Below are 20737 nucleotides of genomic sequence, written 5' to 3'. Positions count from 1 at the left end.
TCCATGTATTATGAAATGATTAATAAAGTTTTCAGAAATTCCTGTAGCAGTGCCAACAGCAGGATTGTAGAACAGTGGTTCATGAAGGACCCAAAATGTGGAGAGGTCATCACAGTCCTTTTTATCCAGTAGTTGCCATGCTGCTAAAGGCTTTTATAAAACTCTGGCACCTGTAAAGTCTTGATCTTATCAAGTGGCACAGCAGTAAACTTTTCCCAAGTCCCATATGCCTGGCCTGTTTAAAGAAGAGTACGGCTAAGTTCATCCACTGGCTCTGCTCAACAGGATACAACAGTTTTTGAATGGTCTGAAGGCGGAAAGCAGCAATCCTGCTGGTAATGTCAATAAGTCCTTGTCCGCCTTCATCCAATGGTAAAATAGAACGCCCTTCTGTATCCAATGGGTACCAGTCCAAAAAAATCCATGATCGCCTTCTGTATCTGCTGAACAAGCAAAGTGGAGGTTGCAAACAAATACATTTGTGCCACAGGCTGGAGGTCACCAGGTTATTAATGACCAGCATCCGTCCTCTATAGGATAACTGAGGGAGTATCCACTTCCACTTGGCAAGCCGAGCTGTAACCTTGTCCAACAGACCCTCCCAGTTCTTTTGGATGTAGTGGTCATCTCCAAGATGGACTCCCAGGTACAGGAAGCCTCCAGTTGTCCACTGCAGACCTCCTTCCAGTCGAGGAGGACTACATCCTGTCCAGTTCCCACCAGCACTGCACTACTTTTGTTCCAATTCACTTTAGCCAAGACGCTTTACTGTAATTCCTAGACCTTCTGTTAATTTGTCCATATCCTTCTGGCTTGTGATGACTACAGCAAGATCATCTGCATAAGCAGTGACTTTCACAGGGTCCATGTTGCAGTTGGGGATGGAGAGACCAGTCAGCACCTTCCTCAGGTGCACCAGGAAAGGCTCCAGCGCCAGAGCATATAACATGCCGGACAAAGAGCAGCCCTGTCTGACTCCTCTTCTGACACTGAAAGGCGCGCACAAGCCACCATTGATCTTTATGATACCAGAAATGTCACTATAAAGTAAGCGAATATATTTAATAAAAGACCCCCCAAACCCAAACGCCTTCATGGCATTCCATAAAATGAGTGACTGACCCTGTCAAAAGCTTTTTCCTGGTCAAGAAAAATAAGACCAGTCTGAAAACCAAACAGTTCTGCAGCAGCCAAAATGTCCCGAATTAAAAAAATGTTATTAAAGATGGACCTGCCAGCCACGCAGTAATTCTGATCAGGATGCACCACTCTCCCTAAAACTTGGACCATCCTGTTGGCTAAGGCTTTAGAGAGAACTTTATAATCAGCGCATAAGAGAGACACAGGCCGCCAGTTCTTAATGAGACACAAGTCTCCCTTCTTACGCAGCAGCGTGATCACGGCTCACGGCAGCTCTGTGGTAACAAGCCGGTCTGAAAACTCCACCGGAACACTTCCAATAAGTCCAGGCCGATGACATCCCAGAACTCTTTATAAAACTCCACTGGTATTCCATCGATTCCAGGGACCTTCCCTGTTTTCAGCTGTCCCAGGGCTGTGGTGAGTTCTGCAAAGGTCACCTCTCTATTTAGCTCTGCCACATCTGCATTGGGCAGCTGGGTAAGTCCTGCAAAAAGGCCTGTTGGTGTTCACTGCCACCATCACCATCTGCAGCAAACAGAAGTTCATAAAATTCGCGGACCACCTGCCTTATTTCACTGGGCTCTTGTGTCTCTCTGCCATCGGGTGTTCTTATGCAATGTAAGATTTTACTCTGCGAGTTTTTTTTCTCTAAACCAAAAAAGTATTGAGTTGGTGCATCCATCTCAGTCAGTCGTTGAAAGCGGGCCCTCACTAAAGCCCCCTGAGCTCTGGTCTCAAGCAGGTGGCCAACCCCAGTTTAGCAGAAGTCAGGCTCGCCTGAAGCTGCTCATTTGGACCCTTCTCTAGAAGCTGTTGAAATTCAGCTATTTTAATTTCTAAAGCTGCCATTTCTGACCGCAATACTGGGTGACATTTCTGGTATACTCCTGACACAAGGCCCGGATGTGACTCTTCCCAACCTCCCACCACTGTTGTAAGCTGGTGAACTCCTTCTTCATAGCCTTCCAGCCTCCCCAGAAATGAACAAATAACTCTTTAAAGTTCTGATCTTTAAGGAGGAGTGTGTTAAAATGCCAGTATGGACTACGGGTCTGTAAGTGTTACAAATAAGTGTACAACACACCAAACTGTGATCAGAGAATCCAGTAGGCACAATAGAGCACACCTTAAATAAGCCTAACAGGTGCTTAAAACTATAAAATGATCGAGTCTCGCCATTGAGATCGTATTTCCACTCGTCCCCCCCAGGTGTATTGCCGACAGGCCCCATTTTTTGCCCTCCACACATCTTCCAGCCCAAAGTCCTTAATTATTTTACCTAAAGCTCGTGCTGAGCAAGGGTGCGGTTCCAGTCCGTTATTTCTGTCCATTCTGGTATCAAGTGTACAATTAAAATCCCTCCTAACACCACCACTTCTCAGGGTCACACTTAGATAAAAGATCTCCTAACTTATTAAAGAAGTGGAGCCTCTCCTCACCCTCATTCGGTACACATTAATGAAAGTGACGACACTGCCATGAAATTTCACCGTACTTTTAGGAGTCTCCTTTCACCAGCTCCTCAGTACTACAGACTTCTACTTGAAGTCCCCAAGAAATAAAACAGCCACTCCAGCACTAACATTTGTCCCATTACTAAAAAAATGCCCCTTCCAATCCTGCTCCACTCCCACTGATTGTGCTCATCAATGTGGGTTTCTTGTAGAAAGGTGACATTCAAGTCTTTTGTCTGATAAAATCAAACAATGCGACCCTCTTATCTGGACTTCTCCCACCGTTAATATTTAGGGTTCCTATGTGTACACTTGCCATGGTAACAGAATATATAGATAAACACACAATAAAACACAGGGACCACCACAAAGACTGTGGAGTGGATTTAACAGGGGACTTAGCCATTAGGTGGTGTTTAGATTGGACTGTTTTCTCAGTTTACTTGTTAAATTCTTTAGCCTCACGAGCTCTTTAACATCAAACATTGCGGAGACTGCTTTGTCTCGTCGCAACCCGCGGACAGACGATAGAAAGAGGTCAATGTCAGGGAAAAATTCGGCCACATCCACCCCCTTTTTTCCGGCGGTATTCACCAAAAACTCTTTCACACTTTGAGCGCTGTAACCCCCCCTGGCTTTTAACTCTGGGGGCTCCGAGGCAGCAGACCCATCGGAGATATTACCGTCGTCGTTTCTTCCCCGACACTCCCGCATTTGAGACGTTATCGGCCGTCTCCGCGAAGACGGGAAAATCCTCCTGACCAGGACCATAGGCGGGATCCTCTCCCCCGACCCCCGAGCCCTGACTTACAACAATTTTCTTTCGTGCCCGATCTTCTCTTTCTCCTTGCCTTTTTGAGCAGGACGTTTAAATTCACTTTTTTCCTCTGTCTCGTTGCTGCCTCCCTCATCCATATCAATTTCTCCCCACACACTTTCTGCTGCAGTCGCTGTTTGATCTACCGTTTCACTACCGCCTTCATTCGGCTCATCTCTGGGCGGCACTTGATTCTCCTGCCCTTCAGCTCTAGTAGCATTTTTATTCTTATCACCTTGCGCCTCTGCGCCATCAGCCACAATTTCGTGATCTTCCACTTTCTGCCCCTCTATTTCTGTATTTGTACGGCTAGTTTTCTTGTTCCCTTGCTGTCTCTCAGGACACTGTTTAATTAAATGAGCTTCACTCCCACCAAAACATTTCATTTCGTTAGAAGTGACGAAAATCACATAATCGAAACCGTCCACTCTAAACTTCATTGCCACATTTAATTCGTCATCCATTCTATTTAAAACCATAAAACTTGTCTCTAAATGACAAGACATGTTTTAAATCAGGCGATTTACAACCCTAAAGGAATGTGCCGAATTTTCGATACCAGACGCCCATGCCGCTCCAACTCTTTCGCTATAGTTTCATTTTTGAGAAAAGGCGGCGCATTTGAAATTGTTACTCTACGGGACGGGACGGCTAAAGGGGAAACCTGTACAAAGGAGCCATTAATAACCACCCCCTTCTCAACCACTGTCGGAACTAAATCCACAGAGCTCAAAAAAACCACGATATTCCCGCTCATTCGTGAAGCTGACTTAATATTGTCACATCCGACCACTTCGCCTACCGCCAAAACCCCCGCCTCTAAAGGAACAAACTCCTCCGATATAAGTTTAATCCCATGGCGGCGGCTCAAACGCTCAAGATTAGCAGCCATTGCGGCTGCCGTGGCCTAAGCCACTCAGTACAAAAACAAGTGTAGCTGTTTTCACCAAAGAAAAGATAGAAATAAGAAACTAGAAAATTAGAAGAAAAAAGAATCACCACACTCACCTCAGCGTCCACCACCAGTTCCACTCGCTCACACTCAAGACAACCACCCAGCATGCACAGCGACAGCAAGAACAGGAAGGAGATAGATAGATAGATAGATAGATAGATAGATAGATAGATAGATAGATAGAAAGGCACTGTTATAATGTCTAGATAATGATAGATATAGTGATATATGATAGATAGATAGATAGATAGATAGATAGATAGATAGATAGATAGATAGATACTACAGTATATGACAGATAGATAGATAGATAGATAGATAGATAGATAGATAGATAGATACTACAGTATATGACAGATAGATAGATAGATAGATAGATAGATAGATAGATAGATAGATAGATAGATAGATAGATAGATAGATAGATAGATAGAGCACTATATGATAGACAGATAAATATCCCTTTTTGTGTTTGTGACACATGTTTGGACGGACTATAAACAGGTAATTAACAAATGGGTAAAAGGTTGAGTACGCTCAGAGGAGCAAACAACTTCCTTTGTAATGACCTGTAAGTTAAATGTTTAAAACATAAATTAAAAATGTGAAATGTAAGGAGAACTAACTTCAAGTTAACTTAAAGTTTCCAAAAGTTTAACAAAATGAGGAAGAAGAATCTGATATGATTACTCTTGGGCTTTTGCTCAGTTGGACACCATGATGTATCATGTTATGTGGTCATCTTTATTATTACATTTGTCTATTAAAATTATGTTTTTTTTTTTTTTGTTTGTTTTTTTACTTTTTATAAACCCAATTATACACTGCAAGTGCACAGTAAGGTTACTTCTGTAATGGCCACACTAGAAGTCATTGGTGGAGACTAAACTCACAACATTGCTCTTTGCATTCTAACAAGTTAAGTGACCAGGCCATGCTAGCTGTCATATTATGCTCACTGTGCATCATGTTAGATGTTCTACTGCTGGGATCAGTTGGCGATTACTAGCAGATAAGCACTTTGCATCTTCTCATCAGACCGCATCTTCTGAATAAACATAAGAACATGGGTGAGAGGAGCTCATTGGTCTCAAACTGACTTTGTCTAGTACCGAGCTGAAGTTTTGACAGCCCCAGTGTTTTACTTTAAGCCATACTGCTTGGTCGAGCTTCTCTAGACTTAATAGTTCTCAAGAGTATTTATGTCAAACCTCCTTTTACGTGACTTCTAGTGGCAGTCCTTCTGAGCTCTTTGATACTTCTTTATTTCATCCCTACTTCACTTCTCCTCTTAACAGGGACAGAATTAAGGTACTTTACTCATTCCTCTTCAGTCATAGTCTTCATTTCTCTAAAACAAAGAGTGTACAGTGTGTTGGGGGGTCAGACTGCTGCTCATTTGCTGCAACAGCTCTTGGAAAAATGTAGCCAAGATAAAACTAATACTACGAGGTGGATAGGACATTATGAGCATTGTTGGCAGACTGTGATCTGTCTTGCATAGAAACGTTAGACACTCCGTAGAGAATGGCACGCTGAGTCTGGAAGAAAAAATTTCAAAGCATTCAATGGAGCCCAGATGAGATACTGCCTCCAGAATTAGAAGTGTTAAAATAAAAGCTAATGAGCTGCACTCAGAATAGACATTTAAGAAACAAAGGACTGACCACCATAGGAGAAACTAACCTCTTGGAATCAATTACATAAAAATAATAAGTGAGCGAGGGTCATGTGATTTCAATAAACTTTCCTAATTTCCAAATGCAGCACAGATGTGCTAGAATGAGCTAGCGTCAGTCATCTGTCTGTCTGTCCAGGCTTCTAAAGGCCTGTGTGCCCCACTTCACACTCCTGTTAGGAGCAACACAAAAGTTTAAACAACCTGCTGGGATCTCATTTCATATATGCAAAAATTAATCGATTAGCAAAAAGTTAGCCAAACGACCATGGGTCTCCAGTGAGACATTTTATTTGAGATTTTCTCCTGACAGGTGTATATTTATTCACTTTATATAATGAATCCCCTTAGCTAAAGGTGGACTGATTCAAATTACTTTATACATACCCCATTTAACTTGAATATTCTTATTTTTACTTGTAATAGTTTCTTCTTGCCCAGGGTTGTGGGTTTCTTGGCTTACTCTGGCAGCAACAGGATTACCGGAGGAGGGCTGACAGATCCTGGGTTCAAAGTTGTGTGCCTTACCACCCCATTTTTAAAACATTCCCAAATGACATGATATGGATGTATTTATGTGTTACAAACATTTCTCACTCACGCAGAAACATAACATTGTCCCACCCAGTTGTTCCTATTTGAGGTTGTGGCAGGACTGGGTACAAGAACATCAACCCATAGGAGACAGCTGCCATGCACACACACACACAAACTCATAATCACACAGAGCCAGTTTTGAATCACCAGTCAGTTTTTGGTGTTTGGAAAATAAGTTAGAAAACCTAAAGAATAACATGGGGAGAACCTCAACCAGAAAACACCAGGGCAGAGAATGTAAATCCAGGAGGCTGAATCGGTTAGGCCATGATGCCACTCATATTCACTCATGTACGTATTAAGTATTTTTTCAGAACCAGCCTAAGAGAATCTATTTCTAAGAACGTTGTTCATTCTTTCACTCAGACATCCATTCATCGTCTGAACTTAAATATTCCATTTCATGGTTTACCAGGTACAAGCATCTAATTTCATCACACCATTTACTGCTGTATGGATGGTGGCAACAGTATGTGTGGCATGAAAGGAAATCTTGTGTCATAAGCCCACAAATATTCTACTTCAGTGTTTTTAATGCTGTTTGCTAGAGACATTAAGCCAACATATTCACTTGATAACTTACTGCACTGTAGTGGAGATTTTGAGATGTCTGATGCCAGGTGTAGGAAACTGTCTTGAGTTGATGTATGACACCTTCCGCAGGGCTTGATTGATATTCTCAATGTCGTCTCCCTCCATGACAAGGATTGACTGAGCCGGATTAAAATGGAACTGGGCAAAAGAAACAATAAAAAATTAAATCAGGAGAATACTTGGTTTCAGTCTTTCTTCCAGGCATTCACACTGTACGTCAGAGATAAAACAAACACTGGTGAAAGGGCAGAAGAGACACCAGACTGTATATCACTGGAGAGGCCAATCTGAGTTTCACCATGAAGCTGAACATTTTTATTGCCACTGTTGTCATTCTGAGTATCGTCGACTTGTTCTCTGAGAAGTTTTAAAATGATAGTAGACTAGTTCCTTTTCTGGTTTATGAAATGCCTCATGATGATGCATGCTGTTAAACAAATAAAGATGTTGGTTATTCTTTGTAATCAAGAGTCGTAAGCATATTGACTAGACAAGCAACGTGACCAAGTGGTAAAGATATGAGATTTTCAAAGCACAAGGCTACAAATTCAATCTCACCATGTAACTCTGCACAAGATCACTGGCTGTGCTACAAATGTTACAATTATACAGAAATAATAATATTATTGCGCAGTGTCTTGGTGTGACAAATATATATAATGTAACGGTGCCATACAAATAAAGAATGCGGACTTGTTTAGAGAACCGCGCATGATGGCCACTTCTGAGACATTTCTGATGTTTGAGGGCAATTCTCTCCTTGAATGCTGTAATGGCAAGCAGATAATTGAGACACAATCAACAAATTAGAACATGGCCTCCTGTTTCTGCTCGTAGGAATTCCTCTCGACTGTGACCTTAGCTGCCTTCTCGTCATTGATGGCAGTTTCTCTTAAACTTTAAGAAGCTTGCTGCCTCAAGTGCATTTCAAGTGTGTTGGAAAAGCAAGCATTCACTAAGAGCTCTCTCAAAAAAATCAAATGAGACCTGAGCAAGCCTCTTGGCCTGCGTGTGGCATGAGATTGAGGAGTCCATTTTCAACCCGCTTTTTGTGTACAAACCTAGAGCCACTCATGGCAGGAATGAGCCCATTGTAGGGTGCCACCACGCTAAATACGTATTTTTAAAAAACGTATAAATGCCTTGATATTCTTACTCCAATATTGCTGTTAGAAGATCTAAATTTTACATCAATCACTCCTTACTGTTAATCCATAGTGTGACTCTTAACACACAATGTGCTTCCATGGAGGCCTACACAGGTCATCCCATGCAGAGGACCTGAAAGGCTGATAAATCTGAAGTGTGACAGTACTAGACTGTCAGACTGAATATGCTTGGTATGCCAATGTGCCGTATTAAGCAAAGGGTTCTTCATCCACACTCAGCAGGATACACCTGCTTATTAATGTGAGTATCCTCTTCTTTTTTCTCCAAACAACCAATCAGGTGGCTGCAAATTAATATATACAGCGTAAAGTAGCCATGAGGCTACGTTGCTCTTTGACCAAACATGAGAATCAGCAAGATGACTGATTTAAATGGCTTTGGCTAGGGTATCACTTTTTGTGCCAGACTAGGTTGGTTTCAGCTTCTCAAAAGCTGCTGCCCCCAGGGTTTTGTTGTTCACTGCAGTCAGTAGAGTTTATAGAGAAGACTGATACAGTAAATAAAAATACTCTATAAGCAGCAGTTCTGTGGACCAAAACCCCTTATGCATGAGAGAGGTCAGAAGAACATGGCAAGGAGCAACTAAGCTCCCAGAAAGGTTACAGATACTGTGTTGAAGGGCATATCTGGCCATGCAGAGCACTGCACCTTTAAGCAAATGGTTAACAGCAGCTAAAGAAGTTCACTTTTCTGTCAAGGTAATCACCGACACTGGATGATCATAGCATTAAAAAACGGCACTTTATTTGACGAATCTTAATTTCTGCTGTGACATTCAGAAGGTAGTGTCACAATCTAGTAAGCAGCAAATGAATTTGAAGATCCATCCTGCGTTGTGGTGCGGCTGTGTTGTGGGAGTTGCTTTCTTGGCCCAGATTGGAACTCATGATACTAAATAAATGGAATTTGAATACTACAGTGTTCCCAAGCAGGATATCGCACAGCGTTACACATCACCTCAAGCTGCTTCCACAAACATAATAGTGACTTCAGTTTACTCCAGTGACCTGCACAGTCCACATATCTCAGTCTATTTGAGTGCCATTAGGATTAGGTATTAGGGTATGTTTAGATTGTTGATGTGCATCCAAAAAATCTGCAGGAACTTCCAGGTGCTATTAAGGCAGCATGGACGGATCACTCTCGGGAGTGCTTCTAGACCCCTGTTTAAATTACACACTTCAAAGAATTCAGGCTGTTCCGAAAGTAAAAGGTGTCCTGCTTGGTACTAGATAGGTGTACCTAATAATGTGGCCACTGGCTGTATATAGCATTGTTCACAGTGAGCACCACAAAAGGACATTTTATAAGGCAAACAAAAATAGAAGACTGTGTGTCTCTCTGGCAGTTAAACAAGAGGGATAGATTTTGGCTAAGTAAACATCCCCTAACCGGTGACTAAAATGGCTCAGTGGAGTCGAGTTCTGAATATACAAAGATTCAGGAGACACTGTCAAGATTTTTAAAAATGTTGTGTTTGAGGATCTGAGACAATTTTCGGTAGTTCATCAAGCAAGCCTGACAGACTGAATGGACTCCTGTCATTTATCTGTCACTTATTTTCTAACCTGAACAGGATTGCGATGGTCTGCTGGTGGTCCAAGCTAGAATATGGTGCATTTGTCACATATTAATTTCTTATGTTCTAATACAATTAAACAAAGAATCAAATAAGTAACACAAAGGAAATACATTCTGAAACATAACACTCTCGAATCAATGGCCATAGCCTATGCCGCCACCTTTAGGCCCAAGGCATGGAGTGTCAGTGCATGTAGGGTATACAATATAAACCAAATGACAAACACATACAGTAGTATGGCATACAAGCTCCACTAAAGACTATTTCTTCACCGGCAAGGCTTTATTCAGTGGGCAAAAGCAAGAAGGAATCATTTATATGTCATCCTGTGGTTAACCCTCAAGGTGCTCTCAGAGTTACTGCAGTGGTCATGTGCCAGTCTACTTGAATTTGTGGAAGCCAGTAGACTGCAGTGCCATTTTGCAGGTCTTCTGCATCGTCATTCATGACTTAAACTCGAGAGTCCCCAGAATGTGACTTGTGTCATTCCCCCCTCATATCGTGGCATTTAGTAACAAGCAGCAGCCTGGTAACAGTATTGAATGAACGCAGCACATTAGCACTTGTTGTCTGTTATGCGGTATCATACTGATTAATAAAGGTCATAAGCTTGATTTAATACGCATAATGCAGTTTTTAAACACAGAGTTAATCGTTTCTCCTTAAAAAGGAAATCTAATCAGGCTGGGCCAGCAGAATCTTGTAAATGAAAATTAAAAGGAGATAATTAAATCAATGATTAATGTTAGGGTATGACAGTGTTCCAGACAGGAGCTAAAAGGAGACTCTGAATGAGCCGGCAGATTCACCCTTTTATTTTCTTTTCACCCTTAAATGCTCCGCTCAATGAATCAAAAGTGACAGCATTTATTGAAAGCAACCAGTATGAGAAATAAGCACAAAGGAGAACAAACATTTGCTTTAAGTGCTCTCAATAAACCCATCTGGTAAATGTTTATTATCTCTTAAAAGTATATGTTTGACAATGACATTCATAAATGTTTACTCAAACTAGAAGAGAATACTGTCTGTCAAAAGAAAGAGATAACTAAAAAAAAAAGGAATTAGCACAGCACATTAAAATAAAAAATGTGCTAGCTGCTTTGTTTCGAGGACTAAAGCGCTAATTGCTGTATTATCTGCATAGTTGTTTCCAACTCCCAGTGACCCGTCAGCTGATAGTTCATTAGCCTTTTTCTCTCCTTTTCCTTTTAAATCTTTAGAGTTCATATTGGCATTTTTCTTTATAACAATAGAACGGTGTCCTTTTCTGTCCCCATGCTCTTCTTTTTTACCAGTCCACAGGACCTTCTTTAGTAAGTAATGTGAGCTGCTGCTTCGCTTGATGTTATTTGGACTGCTTTACCTGGTTTTGAAGTTCATAGCGTGTGCAGTCACCATCACTCTGCATTCCTGACGGGTCACCTCTCATAGCCATGTGCTTTAATTACGAAGATCATCGCTGCCTTGTAGCAACATTTTATGATCCTGTGTAGGTATGTTACAACTTCCTCAGCAGTGAAGTCCTTCTATCCTGTGACTACTCTTCATCCATTCCAAATTCAAAGCTAACTAGATGCAATTTTAGGCAATTTATGATCCATTATTATGTATGTCTGCTACGTTGATATAGTAAGGCTTTCACAATCATAATCTCGTTTATACCGAGCTACAGGTCTGCATTCACATTTTCACACAGCCCTCACTTTTAGCTGTTACAGCTGTATCTTCGCCTCGCCAGAAAGCACTGATGTCCAGATTTTGTTTGAGATTACATTTTTATTCTCAATTCTCATAGTATACCCAGCAAAAAATTGATAAGTGTGATGATAGAGTACAGCCTGAAAGGACTCCTGTTTCAGTTTTCTGTCATTCACGTTTTCCATTAGAGAATATTACTTTTGGGCTATTGGATTTTCAGTAGGCAGACCAAATAAATCAGGGTATGCCATGCCTTTTAGTGTGGCCCATAGTTTTCTGCGATCAAAGGGGTTAAATGCCTTGGAATAATATAAAATAAAACATTATGAAAGTGTGCAATCGCTCCTATCGGCTGGCCAGCAAAATGACACTGAAAAAAGCGCAGGAGAGACGGCAGCAGAACATGGAACAGGAAACGACAGATAGGCGAGGTGAAGCCAGAAAGCATAAATGCTGTCACTTTGATTCATTGACCATGAGATAAAATTGCCAGTAATGCAAAAAGAAAGAGATTTCAACAATCATGTGATCAATCTAGGCTTATATGGTGAATTTCATATTTCTTATTAAATAATAAATGTCTTAAATCTACACAGTATGAAATTTGTTAACTGTGAAGAAAACTGAGTTCATCTGTGCTCAGACTGTACATCTGTCCTTTATGTTTTTTTTTATTTTGCGTTTCTCAATCTCTGATTAACTGTGAGTCGTCATCAAATTAAAGGAGGGTACAAATGAGTACACAGAGTAAAGCTATCAGTGGCATCTCCTTTATATCAACGCCCTTCTGATGCAGCTAGCAAACATGCAGATGACATCAAAATTAGTGAGTAAAAGCAACTGAAAAAGACTGGGACACCCTAAATAAGTGGACATACAACTAATGAATTGCACAGATTAGAGAAGGATAAAGTGCTAAGTGCGAGCAAAAGAAACATTAATTATGAATACCAGATTCGCAACAATGACCAAAAAAAAAGTTGGACTATTTTGTAAAAAACTGAGCTGAGTATAAGCCAAAGGACATTAAGCTCAGAGTCTACAATGTGTTTGTGAGACTTCTAGACAACCGTGTGCAGTTCAGGTCACAACAATTTAAAAAAGACACAACAGCACTTGAATCCTTGCTGAGACGGACTAAGAGGCATGACAAACCCCACAGAAAAGAATACAGGCACATCTTCGACATTTTCAGAGGCGTCAACAAAACTGATCTGGCAGCATTCCTTCAGTTAAAGAGAGAATGATGTGCTTCAGCACAGCGGTGTAAAGGAGAAGAGCCATTAAGACCGAAGTCACGAAGCACGTCTTCACAAAAAAAGAATCTGGAACATCGAGATTCTTCTTTTCAGAAGGAGATATGGGACACCTTAGCTCAAGGGTGTCAAACTCCAGGCCTGGACGGCCGTGGTGGCTGCAGGTTTTCATTCTAACCATCTTCTTAATTAGTGATCGGTTTTCACTGCTAATTAACTTCTTTTCCCTTCATTTTTAATAGCCCTGTTTTAAAGGATTCAGTCGTTGAATTGATTCTTTTCTTCATTAAATGGCAGCCAAACAGAAATGAGATGTGAAAGGAGTCAAAAGATGACCAGCTAAATTGGGGCTTCTCCAACCAATCTCTTAATGAGAAGCCAATTCTTGCTGTTAATTAAACTCGTTATTTAATTCCATGGCATGTTGCTGCTTTCATTCTGCCACAGCAGACATTTCCAAAACTTTTGATTTTCAGTTTTTTCTTAGAACGCCATCAAAATGTTTTGGTGACCTGAGAGATGAACCTTACTGAGACCTTCACCTCTCTTTGTTTTCAGATATTGTGAGTTAGGCACAGGTGAGCTGGGGGGTATTTTCCGTACGTCGCTTAAATCATCCGAGATCAGATGCCTCATCTTGGATGAGTTAATGCCGATGAAGCTCATCCGGATAAGTCATTTTTTCAAACACAGCCGTGTAGTAGATTAGTCTAGCTGGATCTAATCATCCGAGATGAATACACGCGCCCATGCTGATCGAAAAGCCCTTATATATTGAGTAGAAAACATGATCAGCAAGTCTTTGATAGGATGTAACAAAATGACGAAAGAACGGGCACATTTTTTTGTCACACAAGCGGAGCAGGACCTTTTATTCTAGGATATGAAGAATTTCAAGATTTAATATGCACAAGGGGTAACACTGCAAAAGCAGCCCAAACCAGAAAAGATGGCTGGCAAAAAGTGGCCGCAAATTAAACGTTAAGTAGTGTGCATTGTGCTTACTGAATGCAGCATTTCATTTCCTATGTGTCAGATTAATTATTATTTAATATGTCATAATTCCAGATCAAACATGAGCACAAGGAGAACATGGGGACAGTTTAAAGTGAAGTACAGGAATATACTTCAAACTGGTAAATATTGGTATATAACTATTTAAAGAATTGTTGACATAAAGAGTCATATAATATAAAAAACATTAATTTTAAAGCTAATAAGAAGGCAGACAAGCAAAAAACAGGTGGAGGTCCACGCGGTCCAGACCTAACCCCTGCAGAAGAGTTGGCTTTCCAGCAAAATGGCCATCACCCTGTTTCTGAGGATATGTTTTTTTTGTTGGACCAGCTGCAGAGAATGTCATAACCCTAGAACTTGTGTCTGACCAACGAGATTTTGACGAAGGTCAAATATTTGATGAAGACACTGTGTCTGGTTATTCATCTGGAGGAGAGGTATATTTTCCAAATAATGTTTGCTCAAACTCCACTCTGATCAGTCCCATGTGCCCCAATCACATTTGGAAATCCTGAGGAATGAGAATGTTAGGCTGATTGTGAAATTCTTTATGGAACTGTGGGTGTTTTTGCCTGTGTACCTGCAATGGCATGAAATGCTTCTTTTATTGTCTGTACATGCAGGTGTCCAGGAAACACTATGAAAACCCGAAGGAAATATTTCAGAACCAAACAGACTTTATGAATTGCCTGGCAAACTGCACTTTTAGATAGATTTTCTGCATCGCTTACAGTATATAAAAAAAGTGCTGCTTGCAAAAAAACCCAAAGCAATGCATACTGTCTGTGTGGTTGAGAGAGCCTGAATTCGCCTAGTTTGACTTCACATATTAATCTTTGAGGTACAATATCCCCGCCAGGGCTAAAGCGGTATCTTTCGAAAAGAATTTCCTCCGGGAGCAATAAAGGATCTTGCCGATCACGCAAAACCCTCTCTATATGAAATTATCTTCTTATAATTTGCGCACTGATATCAATTGGTTGGTCGTTCATGAACGGTGAAGCCATGACTGAATGAATTCCATGCAAAGAAACTGATTAAGTGTGTGAGCTAATCCTTGTTTACATCGAACAAACCTACTCCGAGCAGGTTTGAGGATTTGGATCTGCTGCTATGACAACACATCCAGCAAGAGTTTCGAAAAACCGACAGATCCAGAATCATGCCAAATTGTCAACAATTACATCCGGCTAAACAAGTAATCCACGTACGAGAAATACCCCCCTGGTCATGTGGCAGCTTCTTTTGTGTCTCATTATTTTTTGACTGCTAAATAAGAAAAAAACAGACAACTAAGGAGTCAGAGTCACATTAATTAATACTAAAGCCAAAAGAAATTAATTAGCAGCAAAAACTGGTCACTAATGGAGAAGATGGTTAGAATGAAAACCTGCTGCCACTGCAGCCCTCCAGAACCAGAGTTTGACATCCGTACCTCAGCTATTAGCTAAACAAAGCAGCTTTATGGACTTGGTTAGCTGCTAACCCAAGCTGTCCTCATATAAAAGTCGACAAGGCTTCTGTTTCAAGTGCATAACTTAAAATTCTGTGCTGAATTGAATGCCTCTTTGTGTGCTTCCTGGATTCAAATGGACATTAAATGCATAAACATTGCTATGCTTTTAATCTAAATGATGCATTTTGAAGTCTGACCTCTTTGATATTACTTTCTGGAACTCAACAAAACATATTTCATTGACTTATTGAGAATGGAAGTCAGAGTAATGGAATAAAACATCACCTAGTGGTGGCAAAAAATGAATCTCTGAATTCAGAAGAGCTCTACTCATATTTGAAACTTCATGTTACATTTCCTACCTGAACTGCCTCGGCATGTTTTTGATGTTGCCACATTTTGCAGATGCCTTGTGATCTGTTGCTGCTCGTAGTCCTCTGCTCCAGAGGGTGTGGAAAAAAGACAGATGGAAGAACAGATGTTTCAGTTCCAGCTGCTGGTGGATGGAGCTGCTCCATTTGAGGTATAGCCAACTCCGTAGCTTAGAAGATGAATTTACAAAACATTTTTGATCTTTACTCAAAAGACTCTTGGGATGCATGTTTCAAAAGCTTTACAGCAAATATTGAATCGACTTGGTACAAAATAAACAAAGCAAGATTATCCATAGACTCCTGTCTTCTAATGCCAGTTTTTAGCTGGCCTCCAGTCAAGGTGTATAATTTGAACTTGCAGTGTTTTTACAGGACCTTGACATCTCTACTGACTGAAGCACAGTCGTTCCACCTCACATTCACATGGAGTGATGTCCTTTGCTGCTGTACAGTAGTGACATTTTACTGATCATATCCAATACTCTTATGCAAATGCTCTGAACACTCCTGAGAGGGATACAGCTCCTTGTATTGCTTTATTAAATCAGCAGTCTGTTTCTAATGTTTTCGAAGTTTAGGCTCCAACAACTCTTTCTAGTCCTGAGCCTGATTTGATGTTATGTCTCATTTTTTTCTGTTTCCACAGATAAAGCAAAGCAGAACAAGAAGAAAGAACGTCACTCAAATGTTTACCAAAGTGAAGAAATAAATCCTCTTTAAGCACAATGCTCATCCCTGCTGTCAGCCCCTCATTGTGAAGGAAGCAGGCATTCAGTGTGGTACGAACAAAACAAAAAAAAAGAAGATCATACCATGAAAGCTCTTCTCAGATTTCGGCACTTGAGAGTACAAATTAAGAAAAGGTTACATGTTAAGTACGGCATCAAAAGTGATCACGCACTAGGCTCTCGCACTTTGCTAGGAAAATCACCAAAAGATGTCGTCGTAATTTTGTGTATGATGTGAGGCCTCTTGAGGGGCCACTACAAGTCCTTAGAAGAACGAGCAGCGAAAGAAAGTGTCTGCCAGCGCAACACCCTTTAGATGTGCAGCTTTTGCACCTCATGGCGGAGACTCGTTAAGGAGTCCTTGGGGCCACAAGTCAAAGGGAATCAAACTATAATGGATCTTCCCTTGGCTGCCTGTAGTCAGAAACAAAGACTAGCCTTTTGTAGCCTGTGAACAAAAGGATGATGAATTTTGAACGTTTTACTAATGTATTGCAAATAAATGTCTTCCTTCCAAGGGTTTACTTTTAAAATTGATATTACTTGGCAATTATATTTGATTCCAAAAACAAGTGAAATGTCAGAGTTTCTAATTGCTGAATACTCAGGGTCAAATGTTTAACTAATTATTTGGGTTCTGCCTACTTTGCATTTGCACAGCTGCCATCATCGGCTGTGTGGCCACTGTGACGTGTGAATGGTCCATTAAAATGGAGTCATTTGAATACACAGCAGTTTAAATAGCTGGCTGCACCAAACCGTTTGTTGTAGGGCATTAAAACGACAGTGAGAATTGGGGATGTCTTGAACTTGACCACTCAATACCAAAAGGCACTCTATAGCTGCATCTACACTGCTATGTTTTCATTTAAAAATTGTTTATATGAAAACGATCGACATCCATTTTCACATCACTCACAAAAGTATTTTCATGCAAATTAAAATGACCGAAAATGCATTTGACGTAAATGACAGCCTATATGGATAATACATGCAGCATAAACGTCCTAAAACTGTGCATACACCATGCGATTCTGGCACAACTTTAAACCTGATTTACAGTCGCCAACTGATTTTCAGAGTTGGCCTGAATTTCAGCTTCATCTGCCGTTATTTCACGTGCAGTTTGTGGTGGTTGCGTGATCCGAATTTATGTCTTCTGTCTTGTAGTTTGAGCCGTCTCATGTGCTGATTTTCTGATGTGTTCATCAAATATCCTGAAATGCTTTGTGCAGTGAGTGTGTGTATTGTATTCGTACAGTCTGAGCAGACTGAACAAACTCTTGGAGTCAGTGGCGTAGCTAGGGGCGGTCCGCACAAATGCTTCAAAAATAATTTTCAGACTGTCCTTCTGTGACAGCGTCAAATACAGCAGTTGAAATTTATTAGGCAATAACACAAATAAACATAAACATTACACCGATAATAATTTCTAGGAAGATAAACAACTAATTTACAATTTATAATTTCATTTCGTTATCTATCCGAATACGTTCCTGCTCTGCACAGAAAACATCCCCACCTATCACTTGTACACTACACTGGTTCTGGTTTTCGCCGCGTAATTATATTAAACTAATAATTTGCACATGGCTCATTAGTGAGTCTATACTATATTCTTGTTTAGTTAATGCTGTGGTCCCCGGCCGGGACGCCCAGGAGGAGGAGAGGAGGGCTTGTGCCTCCTCCAGACCGCGAGGGGGCGTCCGTCCTGGTTATATTGGGGACCACGGGTGCAGGGCTTGGAAGCCCAGCCCTGTAGGGACCCGTGGACACCGTCAGGCGGCGCCCCGATGCCGGTTTACTCTGTGTGGTCTTTGGCCGGGACGCCTTGGAAGGCCGGAGGAGGGCGTGTGCCTCCCCCAGACTGAGTGGGGGCGTCCGTCCTGGTTAGGCAGGGGGCCTTGGGTACAGGGCTTGGAAGCCCAGCCCTGTAGGGACCCGTGGCCACCGCCAGGCGGCGCCCCGGTGCCTAATTATCCCGGGAGCCCGGCACTTCCTGGGGAAGACTTTGTGTGCCGCAGCCGACACTTCCGCCACGCTGGGGCGTGGCTAAGGAGAAGAGGCCGGAAACACCTTGGGCTCATCCGGGGCATTATTTAAGGGGCCGCCTCCCTCCAGTCAGTTGGTGGAAGTCGGGAGGCAGAAGACGGAGCTGGATAGAGGACAGGAGGCGGCCAGAGGAAAGGCACAGTGACTGTGGGCCCTGGACTTTTGGGGGATTCGGTGCTGAAGGCACTGGGGTTGTGTGAGTGCACGTGACATTTATATTACTGTATATATTGTAAATAAACAGTGTGTGGAGCAAAATATGTCGTCCGTCTGTCTGTGCTGGGGCCAGCGTTCACAATGCTTATAAATAATTATATATGAAAAATTATTGCTGTTTCTCTATATATATGAATAAATCTATACAAAATGCATCTTAATTTTAATCTATACATCATTCTAATTTTCTAATTAAATAGGTTAACATATTCAAATATGTTGGAGGGCGGCAAATTGAAGCCCCGCCCCGAGCGCCACGAACTCTAGCTACGCCACTGCTTGCAGTTTGAGCACATATAGGACTGGCGACACTATCGTGAAGTGTGAGTAGTCGCTTGACCACGATTTTTAAAAAATGCAATTTATATGCATGCAGGTAAACAACAAACAACCTTAGAAAGCATCTTCTCTGTTCCCACTATATTGAAATACTGTATGTTTGTTTTGTGTGAAGGGCGATCAATCAGAGAATGAGTCTTTGTAATAAACAGGATCCAATCAGGGAAGAGCCATGTAATAAGCACAAACCAGCCAGGGTGTGATGGAGTCAGCATTTTCACAAATCTTCATTTTCACTCATCCACCCTCAAATGCTGTGCTGGCATTTTTAAAAGTATCCAACTCTGAAAAGCGTTTTCAAAAGTTTTCTTTTTTGTTTTGTTGAAAACACCAGGGCAGTGTGGACGAAAGTTGAAACAAATGTCTGCGTTTTAAACGAAAATATACTAGTATGGATGGGGCCTAGAACAACAAAGTTTGTTCTTTGAAATTTTGAACGATTTATTTACAAAAATACTTTCAGTAACAATTCTACAAGGGCAATCCTCAAAAAGTATACAAAGTCAGTTTACAATCCAGTACTTGAAAATAAAAACAGGAAACAAATGGGTCAAAAATTAGAATTCTAAAAGTTATTTGTGCAATAAATCAAAATCCACCAAGAACCACTATTAAATTGTCTGCTGGTTCTTACACAGCACTAGGGAAGTTGTTTGGCTGCAGCATCAGGCGGATCCAATCCACTATGTTCAGAATACAGAGAACGAGGTACATAGAACAAAGGAACAGACTAATAAGTAAATAGTTAATATTATACAACAAAATAATACTTTTTTTTAAAATTTTACTAATTTTATTGCAATCATTCCATACAAATCAAAGTTAAAATTGCGGAGGGATTGTGCCTGTTTGACAATGTCAGGCAAAAACCAGCTTTGAATTAAAGTCAGCTCTGTCTTAGAAGACTGGTTTCTTCATACAGTATGTGGAGAAAACCCATGTGAACCTGGAAGGAATCTGCGAATGTAGAGCTCTGATGGTCCACCACCCACTGTATCTCCCATAATCTGAGCTCTGAGTATTTCATTTTGCTATCTGGGGTGTGTTTATTGAACTCAAATACAGTACTGTGAAAGAAATTGAAATCTGCCATCCATTAATTTTCTGACCCCACTTAAATTGGAACCTATAAGAGCAGTATTGAATACAAAGGAGGAAACAATCCAAAATACCTGTAGAAAATCTTCATGCGCTTGGAAAAAATGGTGTAAATGCTATGTAGAAAGTGATCAGGCTAAGAACTGAGTGTGTCTATTTCAGCGGTGGGGTGGCCTTGACTACCCCTTGTTGTCCAGAAAGAAGAATAAAGACATGTTACAGCCGGCTACAGGAGTCAGTGCCAAACGCCACTAACTCTTCTAGGCACAACTGAAAGAGGCCACCAACTGAGTGCCACCCATTTGCTGAGTTGCCTGCTTGGACAGGTCAGTTCTGCTCTTTATGTTCATGCCCTCTTGTTTCTCGCACATCACGACTAAAAACAGGTTAGTTTTTGGTTTGTCACTGGTTTAATTGTCACATATGCGGTCACTAAAATGCAGGTCATATCTATCAGAAGCATATTAAGATTTAGCTCCTTTACAGATTGTGTGTTTGAGATACAAGAGC

General features: G+C 41.1%; 1 protein-coding gene across 1 annotated transcript in view; it reads right to left on the bottom strand.

The window, feature by feature from the left end:
• The window catches only part of LOC120530941 (calsyntenin-2-like), a 662732-nt gene that overhangs the window by 59286 nt on the left and 582709 nt on the right, over positions 1-20737 (bottom strand). The window contains exon 11 of the mRNA XM_039755786.1: positions 7228-7376. Within this exon, the coding sequence (XP_039611720.1) occupies positions 7228-7376 (149 nt within the window). The remainder of the gene's footprint in view (positions 1-7227; positions 7377-20737) is intronic.

This window comes from Polypterus senegalus, chromosome 1, assembly GCF_016835505.1.
Source record: "Polypterus senegalus isolate Bchr_013 chromosome 1, ASM1683550v1, whole genome shotgun sequence".
In the NCBI taxonomy this organism is placed as follows: Eukaryota; Metazoa; Chordata; class Cladistia; order Polypteriformes; family Polypteridae; genus Polypterus; species Polypterus senegalus.
This window is presented reverse-complemented; position numbering and strand designations above follow the sequence as displayed.